The sequence below is a fragment of the Oryctolagus cuniculus genome, chromosome X (genome assembly GCF_051225735.1).
Source record: "Oryctolagus cuniculus isolate XC-2025 breed Fujian yellow rabbit chromosome X, ASM5122573v1, whole genome shotgun sequence".
Taxonomy (NCBI): Eukaryota; Metazoa; Chordata; class Mammalia; order Lagomorpha; family Leporidae; genus Oryctolagus; species Oryctolagus cuniculus.
The window spans coordinates 68,917,082-68,940,966 of NC_142888.1; the positions used below are offsets into that span (position 1 = coordinate 68,917,082).

The 23,885-nt window shown below is 38.2% G+C and overlaps 1 protein-coding gene across 4 annotated transcripts in view; it reads left to right on the forward strand.

The window, feature by feature from the left end:
• BRWD3 (bromodomain and WD repeat domain containing 3) overlaps window positions 1–23,885 on the forward strand; it is a 132,159-nt gene that overhangs the window by 71,804 nt on the left and 36,470 nt on the right. For all 4 annotated transcript variants that reach the window (XM_051827378.3, XM_051827379.3, XM_089323893.1 and 1 more), the window contains 10 exons: window positions 2,314–2,448; window positions 3,513–3,641; window positions 4,892–5,117; window positions 7,439–7,606; window positions 10,322–10,505; window positions 12,260–12,353; window positions 17,420–17,569; window positions 18,965–19,041; window positions 20,254–20,422; window positions 22,594–22,707. In XM_051827378.3, coding sequence (XP_051683338.1) covers window positions 2,314–2,448; window positions 3,513–3,641; window positions 4,892–5,117; window positions 7,439–7,606; window positions 10,322–10,505; window positions 12,260–12,353; window positions 17,420–17,569; window positions 18,965–19,041; window positions 20,254–20,422; window positions 22,594–22,707 — 1,446 coding nt within the window. The remainder of the gene's footprint in view (window positions 1–2,313; window positions 2,449–3,512; window positions 3,642–4,891; window positions 5,118–7,438; window positions 7,607–10,321; window positions 10,506–12,259; window positions 12,354–17,419; window positions 17,570–18,964; window positions 19,042–20,253; window positions 20,423–22,593; window positions 22,708–23,885) is intronic.

A 23,885-nucleotide genomic window follows, 5' to 3' on the forward strand; every position in this document is an offset into this window, starting at 1 on the left:
GCAAAGAGGGATAGTTTAACTTCCTCCTTCCCAATTTGTTTCCCTTTGATTTTTTTTCTTGCGTAACAGCTCTGGTTAAAACTTCCAGGACTATATTGAATAGCAAAGGTAAGAGTGGGCATTCTTGTCTGGTTCTGGATGTTAGTGGAAATGCTTTCAACTTTTCCCCATTCAGTAAGATGCTGGCTGTGGTTTGTCATAACTTGCCTTGATTGTGTTGAAGAATGTTCCTTCTATAACCAATTTGCTTAAGGTTTTCATCAGGAAGTGATGTTGTATTTGATTAAATGCTTTTTCTTCATCTATTGAGATAATCATATGGTTTTTGTTCTTCAGCATGTTAATGTGATATATCACATTGATTGATTTACACATGTTTAACTATCCCTGCATACCAGGGATAAATCCCACTTGGTTTGGGTGGATGATCTTTCTGATGTGTTGTTGGATTCTATTGACTAGTATTTTGTTGAGGATTTTTACATCTATGTTCATCAGAGAAATTGGTCTGTAATTCTCTTTCTCTGCTGCATCTTTTTCATGCTTAGGAATTAAGATGATGCTGGCTTCATAGGAAGAATTTGGGAAGATTCCCTCCCTTTCAGTTATTTTGAATAGCTTGAGAAGAATTAGAGTTAGTTCTTTAAATGTCTGGTAGAATTCAGCAATGAAGCCATCTGGTCCTGGGCTTTTCTTTGTTGGGAGGGTATTTATTACTGATTCAATTTCCATCTTGGTTGTTGGTCTGTTTAGGTTTTCTATGTCTTCATGGCTCAATTTAGATAGGTTTCTAGGAATCTATCCATTTCTTGTAGGTTTTCCAATTTCTTGGCATACAACTCTTTGTAATAATTTCTATTGATTCTTTTTATTTCTGTGGTGTCTATTGTTGTATTTCCTTTTTATCTCTAATTTTGTTGATTTGGGACTTCTCTCCCTGTTTTTTGGTTTGTTGGGCCAATGATATATCAATTTCGTTTATTTTTTCAATAAAATGGTTCTTTGTTTCATTGATCTTTTGTATTTTGGGGGGGTTAATTTTGTTTATTTCTTCTAATTTTCATTATTTCTTTTCTCCTACTAGTTTTGAGTTTGGTTTGCTATTATTTTTCTAGGTCCAGGAGATGCATTGATAGCTCATTTATTTGGTGTCTTTGCAATTTCTTGATGTAGGCACCAACTGCTATAAACTTTCCTCTTAACACTACTTTTGCTGTATCCCATAAATTTTTTCTTAAAATTTATTTATTTGAAAGGCAGAGTTACAGAGAGTCACAGAGAGAGAGCGAGTGCGCGCGAGAGAGAGCGAGGTCTTCCATCTGCTGGTTCCCTCCTCAGATAGCCGCAAAATGGCCAGAACTGTGCCAATCCAAAGCCAGGAGCCAGGAGCTTCTTCGAGGTCTCCCATGCTGGTGAAGGGGCCATAAGACTTGGACCATCTTCTACTGTCTTTCCAGGCCGTAGCAGAGAGCTGGATGGGAAGTGGAGCAGCTAGGACTCGAACTGGCACCCAAATGGGATGCGGGCAGTGCCAGCCCCTCCCATAAGTTTTGATAAGTTGTATTGTCTTTATTCATTTCCAGAAATTTTATGATTTTTCTTTTGGTTTATTCTATGACCCATTGTTCACTCAGGAGCATGTTGTTCATTCTCAATGCATTTGCATATGTTCTAGAGATTCTTGACTTTTGACTACTCCTCCTAATCTAAGATCTCTATATGCTGATTATTTTACTGAAAGGGAAACAACACAGAACATTGATTTTCAAACTATTTAGTAGTCAATCTGTTTGTCAGATAACATTTTAATGGAATCCCCAAGTATAAAGTAGGTATAGAGCAGAGCCATTATGTTTTGTACTTTTAATCATTGGGCCTCCTCTCAAAATACAATTTGAATATCAGAGATAGTGCTGGCTGAAGAACAATGCAGGTTTGTCTCTTATCACTGTGTCAGGATAGGGTGTTAATGAACGATACTGTTTGTCACATTTTCTCTGGTCTTTTAAATAGTAGAGTCCTAGATAGCCACATTCCACTTCTGGGACCTGGTTAATGAGCTATAAATTTTGGACTATCTTTATTTTAACATCTTTCTTGTTCTCTTATTAAATACTTTATTAAATCAGAAATTATATATTATAGAACTCTAGCTGAATTATATTATTCTTCTAGTGTCCATGTAGTAAATGCTATTGAATTTGTGTCTATTAATTTATGTATATCATATTGATAGTGCTGCCAAGAACTTTTGGCCAAATAAACAGTATCCTCAGTATTGCCTTTCATTTTTAATATTGATTTTTATCATAGGGACATGATGATGAAGTATTTGTTTTGGAAGCACATCCATTTGATCAAAGGATCATACTTTCAGCAGGTCATGATGGGAACATTTTTATTTGGGACCTTGACAGAGGGACCAAAATTCGGAATTATTTTAACATGGTAAGGAAAATCCAAGTTCATATTATAACTGACTTCTCTTATATGATAACTTGGTAGTTAAAGCATACCCAGTCAGTACAAAAGAGCCTCTTGTTATCTATTTTTAGCTCTCTAATAATTTAGAGAATGACTCAAGACCTGAGAGTAAGGCCAATTGAAAATTAGGCCTTTCAGAATAACTGTGTAATCCTGGTGTTAGCGTTTTCCAAATTCTGGTCCCTAGCTCAGAACTCTAGAAACTCTGATGTGTTTTTTTTAAAGATCTTATTTATTTATTTGAGAGGTAGAGCTACAGACAAAGATAGAGACAGAGAGGACGGTTTTCTATCCACTGGCTTACTCCCCAAATGGCCACAAAGGCTGGGGCTGGGCCAGACCTAATCCAGGACCAGGAGCTTCTGGGTCTTCCACGTAGGTGCAGGGGCCCAAAGCTTTTGGCTATCTTTGACTGCTTTCCCAGGCCATAGGCAGAGAGCTGGATTGGAAGAAGAGCAGCTAGGACACGAACTAGAGTCCATATGCTGCACTGAGGCTGAGGCTGAGCCTACTATGCCACAGCGCCGGCCCCTCAGATGCATTAAACTTTTGCATTAACACCTATCCAAAACCACAAGAAGATTAATATTTAAAATATAATCTTAATTTGTGAATTACGATAATTATTGTAATACTTATATTTGCCTCTGGTAAACCCTATATCGCTTAGTTTCTACTCAGAAAGTGATTTGGCAAACAGATTTGGGTATATGGATGCTGTTAAGATATATTCCTTACAAATCATGGAAAAGTATGGTAAGCTGTCTCTTCTCCCACTAGAACACCTTTCTTTGGTGATATGATTACTCATATCCTCCATATTTAATATTCTCTTCTCAAGTACAGTTCTAATTAAACATTTCTATATTGTTGTTTGGCCTGAAACTCATTTTTATAGACTATACAATCCAGAGCATTAATAATACTCTCTATTTGTTGTTGCTAAAATTGAACTCTGTGCTTTAATTTTAGAATGGTTATCTATCTTGTGTGAAAATTACTCTTATTGTGACTCCTCTGAATTTCAGATTGAAGGCCAAGGTCATGGTGCAGTGTTTGATTGTAAATTTTCACCAGATGGAAACCATTTTGCCTGCACAGATTCTCATGGGCATTTGCTGCTTTTTGGTTTTGGATGCAGTAAATATTATGAAAAGGTTAGTATATTTAATTTTTGTTATTGACTAAAATTTGAGAATCTATCATTTACAAGTTTTATTCAAAGTCTTCCAGTTCATATGGATTGTTGTGTGTCAGTAGATCTAAAATAAGAAAGTTGTTTTTCTTGGTAAAGCTTCTCATCATTGCCAGAACATCAGATGTGGCAGTGTAAATGGCTTCTGAGATACAGGGTAATGTGTATATAAAAATTCATTAGGAAACCCTTTTGATTAGAACATATTTTCTACTGCTTTATTTTTTTTTTTATTTTTTATTTTTTATTTTTGACAGGCAGAGTGGACAGTGAGAGAGAGAGACAGAGAGAAAGGTCTTCCCTTTGCCGTTGGTTCACCCTCCAATGGCCGCCGCTGCAGCCGGCGCACCGCGCTGATCCGATGGCAGGAGCCAGGAGCCAGGTGCTTTTCCTGGTCTCCCATGGGGTGCAGGGCCCAAGCACCTGGGCCATCCTCCACTGCACTCCCTGGCCATAGCAGAGAGCTGGCCTGGAAGAGGGGAAACCGGGACAGAATCCGGCGCCCCGACCGGGACTAGAACCCGGTGTGCCGGCGCCGCAAGGTGGAGGATTAGCCTATTGAGCCACGGCGCCGGCCTTCTACTGCTTTATAAGTGTAATGGCAGAGTAATTCTAGCAGATTGTACCCTCTACATGTAAATTGGGAATTGGGAATAAACAGCAAGTGACTAATTATGTTAATTTTCTTGGTTGGCTATTTTACCTATTGTTGATATTGTTAAAATAGGTTAGAGGCTCATTTAATTGGTTCATTTTATTTTGTTAGTTGTGAATTTAGGATAGATTATCTGATTTTAGAGTTGGAAGAAAACTCAGAAACATTGAAATTGGTTTAGTACTTTTATTGCTTTTGAGTGTGTTTTTAATTTGATTGATATTCTCCTCCTATCTCACTGTGTATATTTCATCTGTCTTCATTTGAATAAAAATAAGCAAGGACATGATTTTTGCAACTTTGATAAAAATAACTATTTACTGGTATATTTCTTCCTATTATGGTTTGAAAAATATAATCTAGGGCCAAAAAGTAATGCAGATTTTAGAATTTAAGGAAGAAATTAGTGAATTACCATCCAGGTAATGTGCTTTTATGGCACAAAGGCTACCAGAGAATGTAAGAATTGTCTGATGTGAAAAATGCATTTGCTCTAGGAATGATAGTAAGTGCTTGTCTATAAATTCTTGGTGTGTAATACTAAAAATCTCTTGAAGATTCCAGATCAGATGTTCTTCCACACGGATTATCGACCTCTTATCCGTGATGCCAATAACTATGTATTGGATGAACAGACCCAACAAGCTCCTCACCTTATGCCTCCCCCATTCCTGGTGGATGTTGATGGAAATCCTCATCCTACAAAATTTCAACGGCTAGTACCGGGACGAGAAAATTGTAAAGATGAGCAACTTATACCACAGCTGGGATATGTGGCTAATGGTATGTTATTTCCAAAAGTCCATTTAAAACATTTAAAATATATTTAAATTTAACATTTAATTTTAAAACATGCAAAATTATATATTTGCTGTTGTTACCTTTGTGATAATGTACACACCGCTATACTCTGGAGTAGATTATAATGTTTCATCTATTACTTCTATTAATTTTCAGTTGCATTATACTTTTTACCTTATCAGAGTACTTTTTCTTTATCTTACCTGAACACAGATAAGTAGGTTCGGACAAATACAAGAAGATGCTCAAGCAGAGAATATATTGACCTACCTCCTTAGAAACCCTAAATATATATGACCCTGTTGTTCCATGTTATGTCAGCTTTTTGTTACTTTATTTTTTAAGATTTTATTTATTTGAGAGGTAGAGTTACAGAGAGAGAGAGACAGAGACAGAGACAGAGACAGAGAGAAAGGTCTCCCATCTGCCAGGTCACTCCTCAAATGGCCACAACAGCCAGAGCTGGGCCGATCCAAAGCCAGGAGCCAGGAGCTTCTTCTGGGTCTTCCATGTGGGTGCAGGGGACTAAATACCTGGGCGATCTTCCACTGCTTTCCCAGCCACAGCAGAGAACTGGATCAGAAATGGAGCAGCCGGGACACAAACCGGCGCCCCTATGAGATGCCGGCTCTGCAGGCAAAGGCCTAGCTTACTGTACCACAGCACTGGCCTCTGTGTTACATTAACTAAAATACATCAGAGGATCTACTTAAGAAAGAAGGAAGTTTATTTATTTTTGGCTTACAGTTTTGGAGGTTCACAGTGCAAAAGCAGGTGGCCCCATTGGCTTAGGTATCTGGTAAGGCTGGAAGATGGTGGAGGGAGTATCATATGGGCAAGCCAGGAAAGAGGGAGACACTGGCAGTACACTCTGTGTGGTCTCTCCTTGTAATGCCATCATCATGATACTCTCATGGGGCTCTACCCTATCTACCTAATCCAATCCAATCACTTTCTAAGGCCCCATCTTTAGATACCAAAATTGGATTAAGTCCCATTATTAATACATAAACCATTTGTCCAGTAACTATTAACATGGGACATCGAAGTTTAAACATCTGCATGAGATTGAGGAGCCAGATCCAGTTAAAAACATAATATATGTGGTATTGACTTCTAGTAATGACTAAATGCACTAACGTAATGCATCGAATGTTTACAAATGGTGAAATTGTATTCCATTGTGCTGATATTTTAGTTGCGAGTCCATACTTAATGAACTGAAGTAGAGCAAACTTCAAAAACCATAAGCTAGAAAGTACCTATTTACCTATTTTCATGTTTGAAATGCAAATTTATTGGAATGGTGCTTGATTGGAGATGGACAATAGAATAAAACATTGGAGTAAGCTATTCTCTAGCAAAACAATTTGTTCTTTTTTCATTGGCATATTTCCACTATTCATATTGCCATTTCCAACCCCCAACCCCTCCTGCCTCTCTACCCTGTAGAATACTTTCCTATCTCAATTGGGTACTTTTAGTTGTTTTCTTTTTTTCAGTTCTAAGGTAGTGAGTTATTGATTTGCAAATGGAATTTTATTTTCTTCCTGGGGAATTAAGGCTTGAATTGACTTTTATAGTGAAATACTACATGCCTTTTTTTATGCCCTTTGTCATAAAGGTTTGTAGAACAATGAAATGATATTGCAGATCTGCCAGTAGTTACTCTCATGGTGTTAAATTTATTAACCAAAAAGAAGAAAAAATTAAATATTAAATGGGAGATAAAACTGAAAATATTTGAACAAAATAATCAGTAATTTATCACATGCCATAGGGATCTAATCACTTGTTATGCAACTGGAAAAACAGGGCTATGATGTATTTAAGAAAGGAAAAGATTTAAGGTTTTCATTCAAAAGCAATTTTGTATAATAAATTAATTTTTCTACTTATCAAGGCTCTGAGATGCTTACAAAAGGCAATATTTGAAAGACTAATTTTGGCTTCTTTGAGAAAGAAAACATTCACATTTTAGTTATTTGTGGTTGAACTTGTTGAAATCTTACTTTAATTTTTATTCCCAGCTGGCTTGGAATATACTATGCAGAAATATATTTTAAAATGAATGATTTAACTTTAATAATTGTTTTTAAGGTGATAAGGTCCTCATAATACTAATTTGAAAACATTTGGTAAAATGAAACATATAAGCTGTCATATCAACAATTTAGTAAATGTTTTGTTTGATACATTATTTTCATGTTTATCCTATTTTAATTGCATAAAAATTTGTAGATTAAGTTTGTGATGCTAAAATGTAAGTAATTTTGTGACTTTATATCTTTGGTCTCATTAAGGTGATGGTGAGGTTGTAGAACAGGTAATTGGACAGCAAACTACTGACCAAGATGAAAGCATTCTTGATGGAATAATAAGGGAGCTACAGAGAGAACAAGATCTGAGACTAATTAATGAAGGAGATGTTCCACATTTTCCAGTTAATAGATCATACCCTGTTAATGGTGGTAAGTATTTATATATTTATAAAAGGTATCTTGCATACATTTTAAGTATTTTCCTTGTACCAGATAATTACATGTGAAAAATGTGTTTAGAAATAAAATAGCATTATTCTTAATTTACACTTGTGATATTGTGTATACGAAATTGCCAAAATTTCATTATCATTTGTGATGAAAAATGACTTATTGTCTTCCGAGAAATATAGCTGGTGTGTTTTAATATATTGTTTTCTTTCTCTCAGTGATTTATTTGCACTATTCAATTTTTTTTAACTGTTGTTTTTTGTCAATTCGTTTCCACTGTTTTTTTTTAAAGATTTATTTATTTATGTGAAAGTCAGAGTTACACAGAGAGGGATACAGAGAGGCAGAGAGAGAGAAGTCTTCCATCTGCTGGTTCACTCCGCAGTAGGCCGCAACAGCCGGAGCTGTGCCGAGCCAAAGCCAGGAGCCAGGAGCTTCCTCCAGTCTCCCACGTGGGTGCAGGGGCCCAAGGAATTGGACCATCTTAGACTGTTTTCCCAGGCCACATCAGGGAGCTGATTGGAAGTGGAGCAGCCGGGACTCGAACCAGCACCCATATGGGATGCTGGCACTGCAGGCAGTGGCTTTACCCACTATGCCACAGCGCCGGCCTCTTCATTTTTGTTTTAAGAAGTGAGGTACTGCAGTGAGTTTTTATGGGGACTGACCTGTAAAGTTTTCAAAATTAAAATCACCTTAAGTTTAGAGATTACTACCCCAAAACCTGATCCTCTTTTATTGAGAGAAAAACAGCTTACCACTCTCTTCTCCTGAATTTATAAAAATACACCTTAAGACAGGAAGCACTCTTAAAGAATACAGATATAACTTCTGAAATAACTTTTACAACAGTTTGATCTTAAATACTATAAGAAGTTACTGCACATTTACTTATCTTAAAATGAATATTCCTATTATATCTTTTCCTTTGCTTTATGAAATGTGCCTATGTCTTTTATGTAAAACTTGTGTTAGTTTTACCCTTATCAAGAGCCACTAGTCTTACTTCAAAATGCAGTCATTTTATGGGAATTTATGCAGATTTGGCTCTTTATATTTAAATGGGATAATTTATTTGGGCAACATGGAAATTTGGGTTCCACATAAATTAATAACATGATTTAAATTTGAGATGGTTCACAGAGTATTATACTGCTTTATGGAGTTTTTTCAGCCTCCCATAAAATCAAAATAAATACATTTCTTCATTTGGGTCACTTGGAAGACCTAACTGAGATGAATTTTACTGAACTTGGAACATGATAAGTGGGCTGATAGTCTTACATATCCAGGTCTTTTGTTTCTAAGACATAAAAGTTTCTTAGGTCCCTAATGTAGACATCCATTAATAAAATCAATATTCAGCTCTTCCTTAAATCTAGGTTTCTGTGAATAGATTTGAAATGCCATTAGTCAAAGGGGTCCCACACTTCAATTTGCAGTGGTCATTTAATTTTTTTCTGGTGTTTATTTTCACAGTTGAGTATTTCAGTTTCCATTTGTGTTTTCTTTGCAAGTATAAAAGAAAAAATAGCAGAAACCCTGATGGAAGAATTTTTAACTTTTTTAATTCTGTCATTGCTCATCAGTCTTGCAAATGAAAACATTTTTTAAAGATTTATTTTATTTATTTGAAAGGTAGAGTTAGAGAGAGAGAGAGCGACAGAGAGATGGAGAGAGGGGGAGACAAAGAGAGAGAGAGAGGTCTTCCATCTACTGGTTTACTCCCCAGATGGCTGCAATGGCTGGGGCTGGGCTGGCTTAAGCCAGGAGCCAGGAACTTCATCTGGGTCTCCCATGTGGGTGCAATGGCCCAAGGACTTGGACCATCCTCTGCTGCACTCTCAGGCACGTTAGCGGGGAGCTAGATCAGCAGTAGAGCAACTGGGACTCGAATCGGCACCTATTATGGAATGCTGGCACTGCAGATAGTGGCTACACCATAGCACTGGCCCCACAAATGAAATTTTAATGTTGATTTTCTTCATTTACACAGTTTATATTATTAATTTTAAAAGGTTTTTAAAAATAGTTATTTATTTATTTGAAAGTCAGTTACAGAGAGACAGGGATAGAGATTTTCAATTCACTGGTTCACTCCAGATGGCCCCAATGGCCAGGAGCCAGGAGCTTCGTCCAGGTCTCCCACATGGGTGGCAGGGGCCCAAACACTTGGGCCATCTTCCACTGCTTTCCCAGGCCATTAGCAGGGAGTTGGATCAGAAGTGGAGCAGCCAGGACTCGTACCAGTGCTCGTATGGGATCCTGGCATCATGTGCATCAGCTATACCTACTACACCACAATGCTGGTGCCTATTTTTGAAAGCTTTGTTGAACTATTATTCAGAAATATTTTAATGAAGTAAAAAAATTAGAATTTATATTAAAAACCTGATTCCTGGACTAGAACTCATAATATTTTTAGCTCTCCCGAGTCACATTGAATATGTATTTGTATTTAATGAATACTTAGTTAGATACTAGGTATGAAACTTCTTTGAAACAAACCATAAGATGTATACAAATTCTAAACACTTTTTCAGTGCCTACTTTATTCATAACAGTATAAACAATATAAACAAAGGGGTAACAAAACTTCTAGCAGTATCTCTGAATTTCCTATTTTATTTATATTATTGACTTGAAAAAGTATGGTATCTTTTCTTCAAAAAGCAATACTTGTTTTTGTTTTAGCTCTGAGAAGTCCAAATATAGACATATCTTCTTCCTCAAATATTGGGCTCCGACGTAGTGGTCAAATTGAAGGTGTCCGGCAAATGCATAATAATGCTCCTCGGAGCCAGATGGCCACTGAAAGAGATCTCATGGCATGGAGCAGGAGAGTGGTGGTCAATGAATTAAATAATGGGATTAGTAGGTGAGTCATGAGCATAACATTCTGAAGAAACTTTAAAGCATTTTTTAAGTAAATGAAGTGTACTTTCTTAGTCTAGTGACGGAGGTATTTTTTAATCTAGTTATGTATTTTTTCTGTATTATCCCACTTAGTTAACTAGTCCATAGCAAATATTTTGATAAGTATCTTTAATTTGTTTTAAAGCTTTGTGATAAATGCTTTGGGGAATACTGAAAATGCAAAGCATGATCATTCTATGAGTTCATAATACAAATAGTAAGTTAGAAATCATAGAAGTCATATGTGATTAAGTATATGTGATCTTAAATTCAATGGTGGTCCCGAGGAGAAGGTCATCAGCTGAATATTATAGCAACTGAGGAGACCAGTGTAGATACCTCCTGGACTCTAGTACTTAGAGTATGTTTAGAAATGTCATTTAGGTAGAATACATTGATGAAAGGATTTCATTAGGATGAACTTCACACATGCAGTCACTATCCTTATAGCAACTGGAAATACAAGAGGTCTTCAAAAAGTTAGTGAAAATACATATTATGAAAAATCTATGTATGATTTTCAAAAATTTTTACACCAAAAATAAAATTCTTAGTTATATTTTTTCCATGATTTTTTTGAAATACCCTTATAGATTTAGAAAAGACAAAAACTATACTGACAGAGAACATGTTTCATTTTAATCATATATCTCCCTAATGAAAGCTTTTACCAAATGAACCAGAGTAACACAATTAATTTGAATCCACTTTTTCTCTTTTTGCTTCCTCTTATAATTAGGTGGCAGCAATAAGAAAAATGAATATATAACTAATTTATTTATTTTTAAAGATTTATTTATTTATTGGAAAGGCAGAGTTATAGAGAGTCAGAGGGAGAGAGAGAGAGAGAGAGAGAGAGAGAGGTCTTCCATCCATTTGTTCACTCCCCAAATGGCTACAATGGCCGGAGCTGGGCTGATCTGAAGCCAGGAGCCAGGAGCTTTTTCCAGGTCTCCCATATGGGTGCAGGGGCCCAAGGACTTGGATCATCTTCCACTGCTTTCCAGGCCATAACAGGGAGCTGGATCAGAAGTGGAGCAGCCAGGACTTGAACCAGCGCCCATATGGGATGCTGGCACTGCAGGTAGTGGCTTTACCTGCTACACCACAGCGCTGGCCCCACTAATTTATTTATTGAATGCTAAATTCTGGAGGTAGAGTAATTCCAAACTTCGTAAATGGATGCTGGTACATCAATGTTTATTTCAGCATTGTTCATAATAAGAAAAGGGTGGAAATAACTCAGATGTCCATTAGCAGATGAATGGATAAAAATATGTGGTATATCTGTATAGTGTAATTTTATCCACCCATAAAAAAGAATGAAAATCTGTTACCTGCCACAACATGTATAAACATGGTAAACATGCTAAGTGAAAAGCCAGATAAAAATACAAATGTTGTATGATTCTATTTACATGAAATATCTAGACTATGTAAATTAACGGAAACATGAAGTATATCAGAAGTTGTCATGGGCTGAAGAAGGGGAAAATGGGGAGCTACTGCTTATTGGTTACTGAGTTTATTGTAGAAGTGGTTAAAAAGTTTTGAATATAGATAGTGGTAATGATTGGTTTCCAACATTTTGAATGTTGAAGTAAGGTAGTTAAAATGGCAAAGTTTTCATTTAAAATATTTATGTTATTTGACTCTTAAAAGGTCGGTTTGCTTTCTAATAACTTTCTGTTACTTTGACTTTTGTTTTGTTATTAGGGTACAAGAAGAATGTCGAACTACAAAAGGTGACATAGAAGTTAGTTTGTATACAGTAGAAAAGAAGAAAAAGCCATCTTATACTACTCAAAGGGTAAGTTTACTTTTACAGTACTTTAGAATATACCACTTGAAAGTATTTTCAGATACCAGATTTTTGAAAGGCAGCAGTTATACATTCAGAGACAGTTTTAATAGGTATCTCATATAGGGAACCTAGTCTTTTGGACCCAAATTGAAATGGTGAATAATGTTATACAAACTCACTATTATCTTTCCATCCCCCAAATCTAGGACATGTGGTCATTGTATGTATAGACTCTTGTATTGAAATGCTATTTCCAGGGCCGGCGCTGCGGCTCACTAGGCTAATCCTCCACCTAGCGGCGCCGGCACACCGGGTTCTAGTCCCGGTCGGGGTGCCGGATTCTGTCCCGGTTGTCCCTCTTCCAGGCCAGCTCTCTGCTGTGGCCCAGGAGTGCAGTGGAGGATGGCCCAAGTCCTTGAGCCCTGCACCCGCATGGGAGACCAGGATAAGCACCTGGCTCCTGCTTTTGGATCAGCGCAGTGCGCCGGCCGCGGCGGCCATTGGAGGGTGAACCAACGGCTAAAAGTAAGACCTTTCTCTCTATCTCTGTCTCTCTCACTGTCCACTCTGCCTGTAAAAAAAAAAAAGAAAAGAAATGCTATTTCCATATGGTTAAAGTAGAGCCTTAAAAATATCACTTGATCAGTAATCACAATAAAAAACAAGTGATCAGATACTATAGGCCTGAGGTTGAAAGTTATGGCCCAGGGACTAAATCCTGCCTATATCCTGTTTCTGTTAATTAAGATTTATTAGAACCTGGTCACACTTATTCATTTTTATCTTATCTGTGGCTGCTTTCATGTTATACAGAAAGTTCAGTAGTTGCAGCAGAGATTGGATGAACTGCAGAGCCAAAATTATTTATACTCAGCATTTACAGAAAATTGCTACCTCTGCCATAGACCCATTCCTGTCCTACTTAATCATATAGGAGCAAACTGATCTATACATTGGAAAGTGCTGGATTCATATTCCCAGTAGAAACTGCTAAGCAGTGAGTAGGATTTCCGTACTCCATTAAATACGTAGTGTTAGCTTCTTATTAGTGCTATTATGTTCACCATACTAGCAGCAAAGGAATGTATAGTTTTATTTCTAGATCGAACCATAAATTCTGTAGAATTTACAGTCTAGGATGATTTTCACATTTTTTAGATATTTATCCATTGTGTTTTACTTTTATTTTTTAATTTTAAGTATTTATTTAATGACAGAGTGATGGTGGGGGGAGGGGTTGCGTTGAGAGAGTGAGATTCCATCTGCTGGTTCACTGCCCAAATGCCCATAGCAGCTGGGGCTGGTCCAGGCTGAAGCCACAAGCTTGGAGCTCCATCCTGGTCTTCTACATAGGTGGCAGAGAGCCAAGTACTTAAGCCGTCCTCTGTTGACTTCCTAGCCACATTAACAGGGGGGTAGATTGGAAGCGAAGCAGCTGGGACTTGAACTAGTGCTCCTATACAGAATGCTGTCATTGCAGGCAGTAGCTTAGCTCACTGTGCTATAATGCCAGCCCCTATACCCTGACTTTCAAATGTTTTATCAGTATTGATAATCACATGGTTAGGTTATTTTTTAAAACATTTATTTATTTATTTGAAAGGCAGAGAGAGAGAGAGAGATATCAATTTTCTATCTGCTGGCCCACTCCCAAAATGGTAACAACAGCTAGGGCTGGGCCAGGCTGAATCTAAGAGCTTCATCTGGGTCTCCCATGTGGGTGGCAGGGGCCTAAGCACTTGGGCCATCTTCTACTGCTTTTCCAGGCACGCTAGCAGGGAGCTGGATGAGAAGTAGAGCAGCTCAGACTCTTAACTGGTACCCATATGGGATGCCCATCACAGGTAATAGCTTAACCAGTTATGCCACAATGCTGGCCTCAAGGTTAGGTTATTATCAAGAGGAATATCTTCAGATATTCTTAGATCATTTTGAATTCTGCTTCTTAATTTCTGGTTTGTTTTTTTTTTTAGCTTATTTGATTTTCTCTAGTAAGTTTATTTTGGAATTTTTAAAAAAAGGATTTTATTTATTTGAAAGGCAGAGTGACAGAGAGAGAGAGAGATAGAGAGAAAGAGATCTTCCATCCTTTGGTTGATTCCCCAAATGGCCATGATGCTTAGGGTTGGGCCAGATCAAAGCCAGCAGCCAGGAACTCATCCAGGTCTTCAAGTAGGGTTTGGGGATCCATCTTCTGCTGCCTTCCTAGGTGCTGGATCAGAAGCAGAAGAGCCAGTGCTCCAGTATGCAATCAGGTGTCATAGGTGGTAGCTTAAAATGTTGAGCCACAAGGCTGGCCTTTTGAGGTTTGTTTGTTTTTATTTGAGAGACAAAGTTACAGAGGGAGAGACAGATAGGTCTTCCATCTACTGGTTCATTCCCCCAATGGCCACAATGGCCGGAGCTGGGCTGATCTGAAGCCAGGAGCCAGGAGCATCCTCTTGGTCTTCCATGTGGGTGCAGGGACCCAAGCACCTGGGCCATCTTCACTGCTTTCTCAGACCACAAGCAGAGAGCTGAATCGAAAAAGGAGCAGCCAGGACATGAACTGGCTCCCATATGGTATGCTGATGCTGCAGGTGGTGGCTTAGCCCACTACACCACAGAGATAGCCCCTGTTTTTTTTTATGTTGTTTTGTTTTTGTTTTTGTTTTGCTTCTTAGATTTTGAATGGCTCAGGTTCATGATTTTTGTTCTTTTTCCCTGCTAAGTTGATTTATCAAACATCAGATTTGTCTACAACTAATAAAATACTGAATTTTGAAGACATTTTTATTTTGAAAATAAGAAACATTGCACTGTGGCATAGCAGGTGAAGCTGCTGCCTGCAATGCCGGCATCCCATATGGTTCGAGTCCTGGCTGCTCCACTTCTGATCCAGCTTCTGGCTAATGTGTCTGAGAAAGCAGCAAAAGGTAGCCTAAGTGCTTGCACCCCTGCAACCACATGGGAGACCTGGATGAAGCTCCTGGTTCCTGGCTTCTGCCTGGCCCAGCCCTGGTCACTGTGGCCATTTGGGGAGTGAACCAGTGGTTGGAAGACTTTTCTTTATCTCTCTCTCCTCTCTCTGTCTCTGTCTCTCTCTCTCTAACTTCCGCTTTCAAATAAATATTTTTTTTAAAAAAAAGAAACATTACATATAAGAATCTGACCTTTTGGGAAAAGATTTATTTATTTGAAAGGCAGAGTTATTGATGGAGAAGACAGAGATCTTCCATCCGCTGGTTCATTCTCCAAGTGGCTGCAATGATCAGGGTGGGGCCACGCCAAAGCCAGAAACTCGAACTCCCTCCGAGTCTCCTACATAGGTGGTGGGGGCCCAACCACTTGGGCCATCTTCTGCTGTTTTTCCAAACACATTAGCCAGGAGCTGGATTGGAAGTGGAGCATCGGGGATTCATTTGTGCTCAGATAGGATACCGGCTTAACCCTCTCAGCCACGAAGCCAGCCCCAAGAACCTGGCCCTTGATAGTAATTTATAAGACTTTTAAACCTGTTTATTCCTTATTACGTATTAGGGTTACAGCCTTGCCATATGGTATTTTAGTAATAATGCTTTATACTTATAAAAGTGAGAATAAAATAGTCTTTGCTTTAAATTTTAGTTGCTAAAATGTTTATTTTGACCTGTTTACTACATGAATATGCTGTCAGCTCGTGGTATTAATCATGATGACTCAATTTCTTTTCTCCTACATTGTTCCCAAATGGTAGGACTAAATCTCAATGGTGTGTGAGAGATTGAACATGGCTTTTGTTTGTATATGCATATTGGTGTACCTTTCTATGTTCCAAAAGTGAAATTGTAAAACATTTAAAGGGATTACTTTGAGTGTTTTCCCTGCTATTGGTATAAGTAATCTAAAATGTATTCTATTATTTCACTTCTTCATTTTTAACCACTATCTCATGATGTTTTTCTGTGTGGAGAATTAGACTGAATTAATTCTAAAGATCTTTCTCAGCTTTTTAGATTCTTATAAATGCTGGTCTACAGTGAGTAAAAGTATAAATACTTAAATCTAGTTATGTATTAAACACTTTAGCAAGTTTTGTTAGTTTTTAAAAAACTAAGAGTTACATGTACATTTTTTTTTGACAGGCAGAGTTAGAGAGAGACAGAGAGAAAGGTCTTCCTTTCCATTGGTTCATCCCCCAAAAGGCTGCTACGGCCAGTGTGCTACGCTGATCCGAATCAGGAGCCAGGTGCTTCTTCCTGGTCTCCCATGTGGGTGCAGGGCCCAAGCACTTGGGCCATCCTCCACTGCCTTCCCGGGCTACAGAAGAGAGCTGGACTGGAAGAGGAGCAACCGAGACAGAACCGGCACCCCAACTGGGACTAGAACCCGGGGTGCCGGTGCTGCAGGCGGAGGATAAGCCTAGTGAGCCGCGGCACTGGCCATCATCAGTCTTTTTTAAAAAATATATTTATTTTTTAATTATTTGCAAAGGCAGAGTTACAGAGAGGCAGAAGCAGAAGGAAAAAGGTCCTCCATCTGCTGATTTACTCCCCAAATGGCTGCAGTAGTCGGAGCTGGGCCAGTCCGAAGCCAGGAGCCAGGAGCCTCCTCTGGGTCTCCCATGCGGGCACAGGGGCCCAAGTACTTGGGCCATCCTCCACTGCCTTCCCAGGCCAAAGCAGAGAGCCAGATTGGAAGTGGAGCAGCCAAGACCCCAACCATCGCCCATATGGGACTCCAGCACCGCAGGTGGCGGCCCTACCCGCTACACCACAGTGCCGACCCCAAGAGTTACATGTACATAAGCACTCAAGTGATGTCCTGCTTCATCCTTTATGAATAATATAAACTCTGTAGGAACATTCTTGTAGCTTAGACTTTCATTGCTGTCTTTAATTTGATCACAAAGCTTTCAAAATGGGAAGGTGACTAATATTAGTGGAAGATAGTTAAATATATACAAATATAGTTATATATTGGTTTTCTTTTTGAGAACTTATCCTTCTATCCTTCTCTTCCTCCATGTAATTGATTTGCTTTATATATTTCCATTTTTACATGTACACTGAGCTTTTCTTTTTAAAAAATTCCTTTCTCTTTCTCATTTACAGAATGATTATCAGCCTAGTTGTGGACGATCTTTACGAAGGACACAGCGCAAGCGTCAGCATACTTATCAAACACGTTCCAACATGGAACATAATTCACAAGCATCATGTCGAAATTCAGGTGTACAGGAAGATTCAAACAGTTCCTCAGAGGTTAGATATCCGCTGTTATTTATTCAGTGTGAAATTTTGTTTACTGGTTTGTATCATACATTTTGATTACTTGCAAGACTCACTTCTTTAATAGAAAATTATTTTAATGATTATCTTGTAAGAGGTTTATTCATTAATATGGCATTTAATAGACAATTTTGGGCAACATACTGAATTCCTTTAGATGTCTTCTCTAAATAGTATGTACATAAGATTCCTTGGTGAGGATATCAAACATGGCAGCAAAGTTTGGCTTTTGATAGTGAGAGAAGAAAGAGTAAATCTGCCTGGAAATGAAAAGAAGTGGAATACAAACAATGGTAATAAATGAAACACACCCAAAACCTATTGTCTGTGTAATCAGCATAATATACACATTTTCTGTTGTCCATGTCACCAGTCATGGAGTTTGGAGTTTGCCAAGTGTTGATTTTCCTTAGATGCACCTTTTTTATGATAATGACTATAGAATATAGTAATTATTTTCTTCTTGTTTTGTTTTCCAATACTTTCATTTTGTTTCTTTAACAACTCTGTTAAGTATATGATGAGGGGTTAATCATGCATGGACAATGCAGGGTATTCCCATTCATCTGCCATACATAATTCTTAAACTTTCTTATCAAAAAATGTCCACTATTCTCTCTTATGGAAATCTTGACCTTAAAACAATAATTCTGTGCAGTATTTTAAAAACAATGTTGTTAGCATTTGGAGGGTTATTGTATCTTTGGATTTGAGAAACCTATTCAGTCTTTGAAATAATAAAGATGTCTCATGTTGATAAGTTAGTATTATGTCAGCAATTTAAAAATATAACTAGTATTTCTCTCTGTCTCTCTCACTGTTTAACTCTGCCTGTCAAAAAAAATAACTGGTAGTCTTAATTGTGAAATATAAATACATGTTGAAAAATAATTGGGAAGCTGGCGCTGCAGCTCACTAGGCTAATCCTCCGCCTGCAGCGCTGGCACCCCGGGTTCTAGTCCCAGTAGGGGTGCCGGTTCTGTCTCGGTTGCTCCTCTTCCAGTCCAGCTCTCTTCTGTAGCCCGGGAAGGCAGTGGAGGATGGCCCAAGTGCTTGGTCCCTGCACCCACATGGGAGACCAGGAGGAAGCACCTGGCTCCTGGCTTCGGATCGGCACAGCGCGCCGGCCACAGCGGCCATTTTGGGGGATGAACCAATGGAAAGGAAGACCTTTCTCTCTGTCTCTCTCTCTCACTGTATAACTCTGCCTGTCCAAAAAAAAAGAAGTAAAAAAATAATTGGGTACATTTTCACTAGAACTTTTTGTTGGGGAATAGAAAGTATTGTAAAATAGGTACTGGCTTGCCAATTAATAATATTCTAGCTAATAATAAACCTGTTATCTCAATTATTGATTCTTTGTTTTAGGAAGATGAAACTGTTGGCTCTAGTGATGCTTCTGTTGAAGATCCTGTTAATGAATGGCAAAGTGAAAGTTCTTCAACGTAGGTTTAATGGTTTTGACTTGCTCAAAATTATTCAACTGTTATAATGTAAAATTAGGCTTGACTGGAATTTTTAGTTTTAAAAATATTTTATGGAGTGAATGTTTTGCCTAGTATTTAAGACATCCCTTTTCTATATTGAGTACCTCAGTTTGATTTCCAGCTCTGGCTCCCAGTTCCAGCTTCCTGTCAGTGCAGCCTCTGAGAGGTAGCAGATCAAATTGTTAGATCCCTGTCATCCACTCTGGAGACCTGGGTTGAGTTTTATGGCTTCATCCTGGCCCAGTTCTGGTCCTTGTGGGCATTTGGGGAATGAAAAGTAGATGAGAGCTCTGTCAGTCTCTGTGTGGGGGTGTTTGTGCGTTTCTCTCTGTCTCTCTTTCTCTCAAATAATAATGTATAATAGAAATAATACTGGGCTAGAAGCCTAGAAACGTGTTGTTTTATACTCACTTTTCCAATAGATTAAAGATTTACTTTATTTTAGTTGAAGGGCAGTTACAAAAAAAAAAAAAAAAAAAAAAAAAACAGAGATCTTCCATCAGCTGGTTTGCTCTTCAAATGGACACAACAGCCAGGGCTGGGCCAGGCTGAAGCCAGGAACTCCATCCTGGTCTCCCACATGAGTGACAGAGCCCCAATCACTTGGGAAGTCTTCTGCTGCGTTCCCAAGCACATTAGCAGGGAGCTAAATTGAAAGAGGAGCAGCTGGGACTCCAACTGGTGCTCATATGGAATGCTGATGATGCGGTTGGTAGCTTAACTCCCTTTGTCACAATGCCAGTCCCTCCAATAGATTTTTGATGTTACTATGGACTTTCTAAGTTCCTTCATCTGTGAAATGTCTTTTTGTTAAATCAAGATGCTACATCTTAGCAACTATATATATTTATTTGTTAAAAAAAAAAAACTCATTTCACTATTTCCAAGAGTAAGGTAAATCTTTCTTTTAAAGGATCTTTTGTGATGTAGACAAAAATTTTAAACCCTGTTATGGAAAACTAAGCATTTTATATTATCCAGAAAAACATTTCATTAAAATAATTTAGATAATGGTCAAAATTCTGTATTGATACATTTTTTTCCTCTTGAGTTAGAATAAAATCAAACCATGTCAGTTATTATGTTGATATAAAGTTATTACCTTTTAATTTTGAAGTGAAACTATTCTTTTTATATACATAGTTATTCATAATTTTGATTTATTTACAGTGATTCATCAAGTGAATATTCTGATTGGACAGCAGATGCTGGTATAAATTTGCAACCTCCAAAAAGACAAACCAGACAGGCAACGCGGAAATTTTGCAGCAGTTCTGAGGAAGAAAATTTGAAGTCAGTAGATGAAAGACAGAAGAAACCTAAACAGACTCGAAAAAAGGTTTGTAACTATATAGGTGGTTTTGTTTTTGTGTTTTTTTAAAAGTTTTTGGCACTTTTCTCTAAAAATAAAATTCCATTTGATAAACTAAGTGTATGTAGTTAAATTGACTTTTAAAATATGAAGAATTTTTCAAAAAATGTTCTGTTATTTAAGGGTAGAGGCTAGAATATCTTCATCATTATAATATGTCATTGAATTAAGATGAACTGACATTTGTTTCTTAAAATGTAGCACAATTCTAAAATAATCCACTACATATAGAAAAATATTGTTCTTGGCTGGCGCCGCGGCTCAATAGGCTAATCCTCCGCCTTGCGGTGCCAACACACCAGGTTCTAGTCCCGGTCAGGGCGCCGGATTCTGCCCCGGTTGCCCCTCTTCCAGTACAGCTCTCTGCTGTGGCCAGGGAGTGCAGTGGAGGATGGCCCAAGTGCTTGGGCCCTGCACCCCATGGGAGACCAGGAGAAGCACCTGGCTCCTGCTTTTCGATCAGCGCGGTGCGCCGGCAGCAGCGGTCGGCTGTGGTGGCCATTGGAGGGTGAACCAACAGCAAAGGAAGACCTTTCTCTCTGTCTCTCTCTCTCACTGTCCACTCTGCCTGTCAAAAAAAAAATAAAATAAAGAAAAATATTGTTCTTGTTATGTTGCCAAACATAAATTTCTATACACATTTTTGACTTGTAAAAGGGATAAAATATAACGTGTTTTCTGCTATTTGTGAAAATTAAAATATATAGTCTAAAAATGGTGTGGATATCATATGATTTGGTACATCGTTATTGCTTCACTAAATTATACCATGTACATGACAAGATACTATTCATTCCCCATTTTATGACTATTGTCATGAATCCCATATTTTGTGATATTAATGGTTTTTCAAGAAAAACATTATATGTATATGTTTAGAATGTATATGATGTAAATATAGCAAAATGTTACAAGCTGTTAAATCTTTTTTTTTTTTTTTGACAGGCAGAGTGGATAGTGAGAGAGACAGAGAGAAAGGTTTTCCTTTGCCGTTGGTTCACCCTCCAATGGCAGCCACGGATGGCGCGCTGCGGCCAGCGCACCATGCTGATCCGAAGGCAGGAGCCAGGTGCTTCTCCTGGTCTCCCACGGGGTGCAGGGCCCAAGCACTTGGACCATCCTCCACTGCCTTCCCGGGCCACAGCAGAGAGTTGGCCTGGAAGAGGGGCAACCGGGAAAGAATCCGGCACGGCCACCGGGACTAGAACCCGGTGTGCCGGCGCCGCTAGGTGGAGGATTAGCCTATTGAGCCGTGGCGCCGGCCAAGCTGTTAAATCTTAAAATTAAAAAAATAATAATAATTTTAAAAAGTAAATTATCTAGGGCTCTTCATTCATTCCTTTATGTTTTGACTTCATTCCAACTATGATTTTTTTCCCCAGTATTAATTTCTTGTAGGTGATATAAAGAATTAGTCCACATAGTTCTTTACTAATCTTAGTTTGAAATTTTGTTATCTACATGTTCCATAGTCTATTGCTTTAGGTTGTACAATTATTTTCTTGATTATCACTGTTTTTTAATTTTTCACATTTTTTTGAGAGGCAGAATGATAGACCAACCAAACTCCTATCTGCTGGTTCACTCCTCAAATGGCCACAACAGCCAGAGTTGGGCTGGGTTGAAGCCAGGAGCTGAGAACCAAGTTTGGGTCTCCCATAAGGGTGGCAGCAACCCAACCGCTTGAGCCATCACCTCCTGTCTCTCAGGGTCTGCATTCACAAGAAGGTGGAATGGGGGCCAAAGCATCCCAGGCACTCCAGCACATGCTGTGGGATTCTTAATTACTAGGCCAAATGCCCACTCCAATTGTTAATGTTTTATTGGGAAAAAGTTATTGTGTTAGTAGCATTGAATTAGTGTAGCATTCTAGGGACATGAAGGGTAAAAGTTGCGAGTTTAGATAGTGTATATGTATGTATACTATCATGCTCTAGTCAGCAAATAGTGAGCGCTTGGGTTTTTTATCGGTATAATAATTGCTTTAATTAATTGTTAAAGGAAACTGTTTGAAATGTGTATATTTTAGGCCTTTTCATAACAAATTTATATGCCTGCAATTTTTCGTAGCACTGTTCATGTACTTACATATTTTGACCTATTTTTATACACCTACTGTTCATGTATTTGTATTTTAGAAAGGAGGACTGGTTTCTATGGCAGGTGAGCCCAATGAAGAATGGTTTGCCCCTCAGTGGATCTTAGATACCATACCTCGACGTTCCCCATTTGTTCCACAGATGGGAGATGAGGTAAATTTTACCTGTTACAACCTTTTTTTCTTGGATCCTCAAGAACACTAATGCTAATCTTTCTTAGGATATTTGTATTTTTATATCCTTATTTCTGTTATATATATATACACTGTCTTATCTGCTCTGCTCACTTGTATATATATTGTGGACAGTGACTGAATCCTAATAATCTTTATCCTTTGTAGGGTCTGTTTTTGCATAGTGTCTTCAATATAGTGGATGCTCAATGAAAACTGAGATAATGTGATTGATTCATGAAGTCATGAAAATAATTCTTTTAATGTTTATATCGTCATTTGATAGAATTGAGACGTATTTTGAACCCTCATTCAGATTTTTATATTATTTTAAAAATATTCAACCTGTTAGAAAATATAATGCAGCATAATTTCCCCCTTTCAATGAGTTGGCTACTACTGAGCCTGTGGTTAAGTAACATGCCATATTTATGATTGGTCAGCCACAGATTAATTAAAATTCTACCAAGTGAAAAAATATTTTCTTATGAAAATTGTATTTATTATGGATTGTTAGAAGACTATTTGGCTAGTCTAATCTCTTAGATATTGACCAATCATTAATTTTTAATTGACTAAATATTTGCTCAGAATTTTTTTGTTTTCTTACTTTATTTTAGGAATGTGATATGATATTGTCATCACAGTAAAAGAAGAGGCGAAACCTTGTAAATGAGTTATAAAAATCTTGGCACCGGCCGGCGCCGCGGCTCAATAGGCTAATCCTCCTCCTTGCAGCGCCGGCACACCGGGTTCTAGTCCTGGTCGGGGCGCCGGATTCTGTCCTGGTTGCCCCTCTTCCAGGCCAGCTCTCTGCTATGGCCCGGGAGTGCAGTGGAGGATGGCCCAAGTGCTTGGGCCCTGCACCCCATGGGAGACCAGGAGAAGCACCTGGCTCCTGCTTTTCGGCAGCAGTGGCCGGCCGTGGCAGCCATTGGAGGGTGAACCAACGGCAAAGGAAGACCTTTCTCTCCATCTCTCTCTCTCTGCCTGTCAAAAAAAAAAATCTTGGCACCAATATAAAAATTACCAAAATATTCTGTAATTTTTTGTTGCAGATATCACAGATAACTATCAAATGGCCTTATGAATAGCTCTTACTTGTTGATTATCTTTAGATATTATTAAGATGTTTCTTTCATAAGTGTATAGATACTG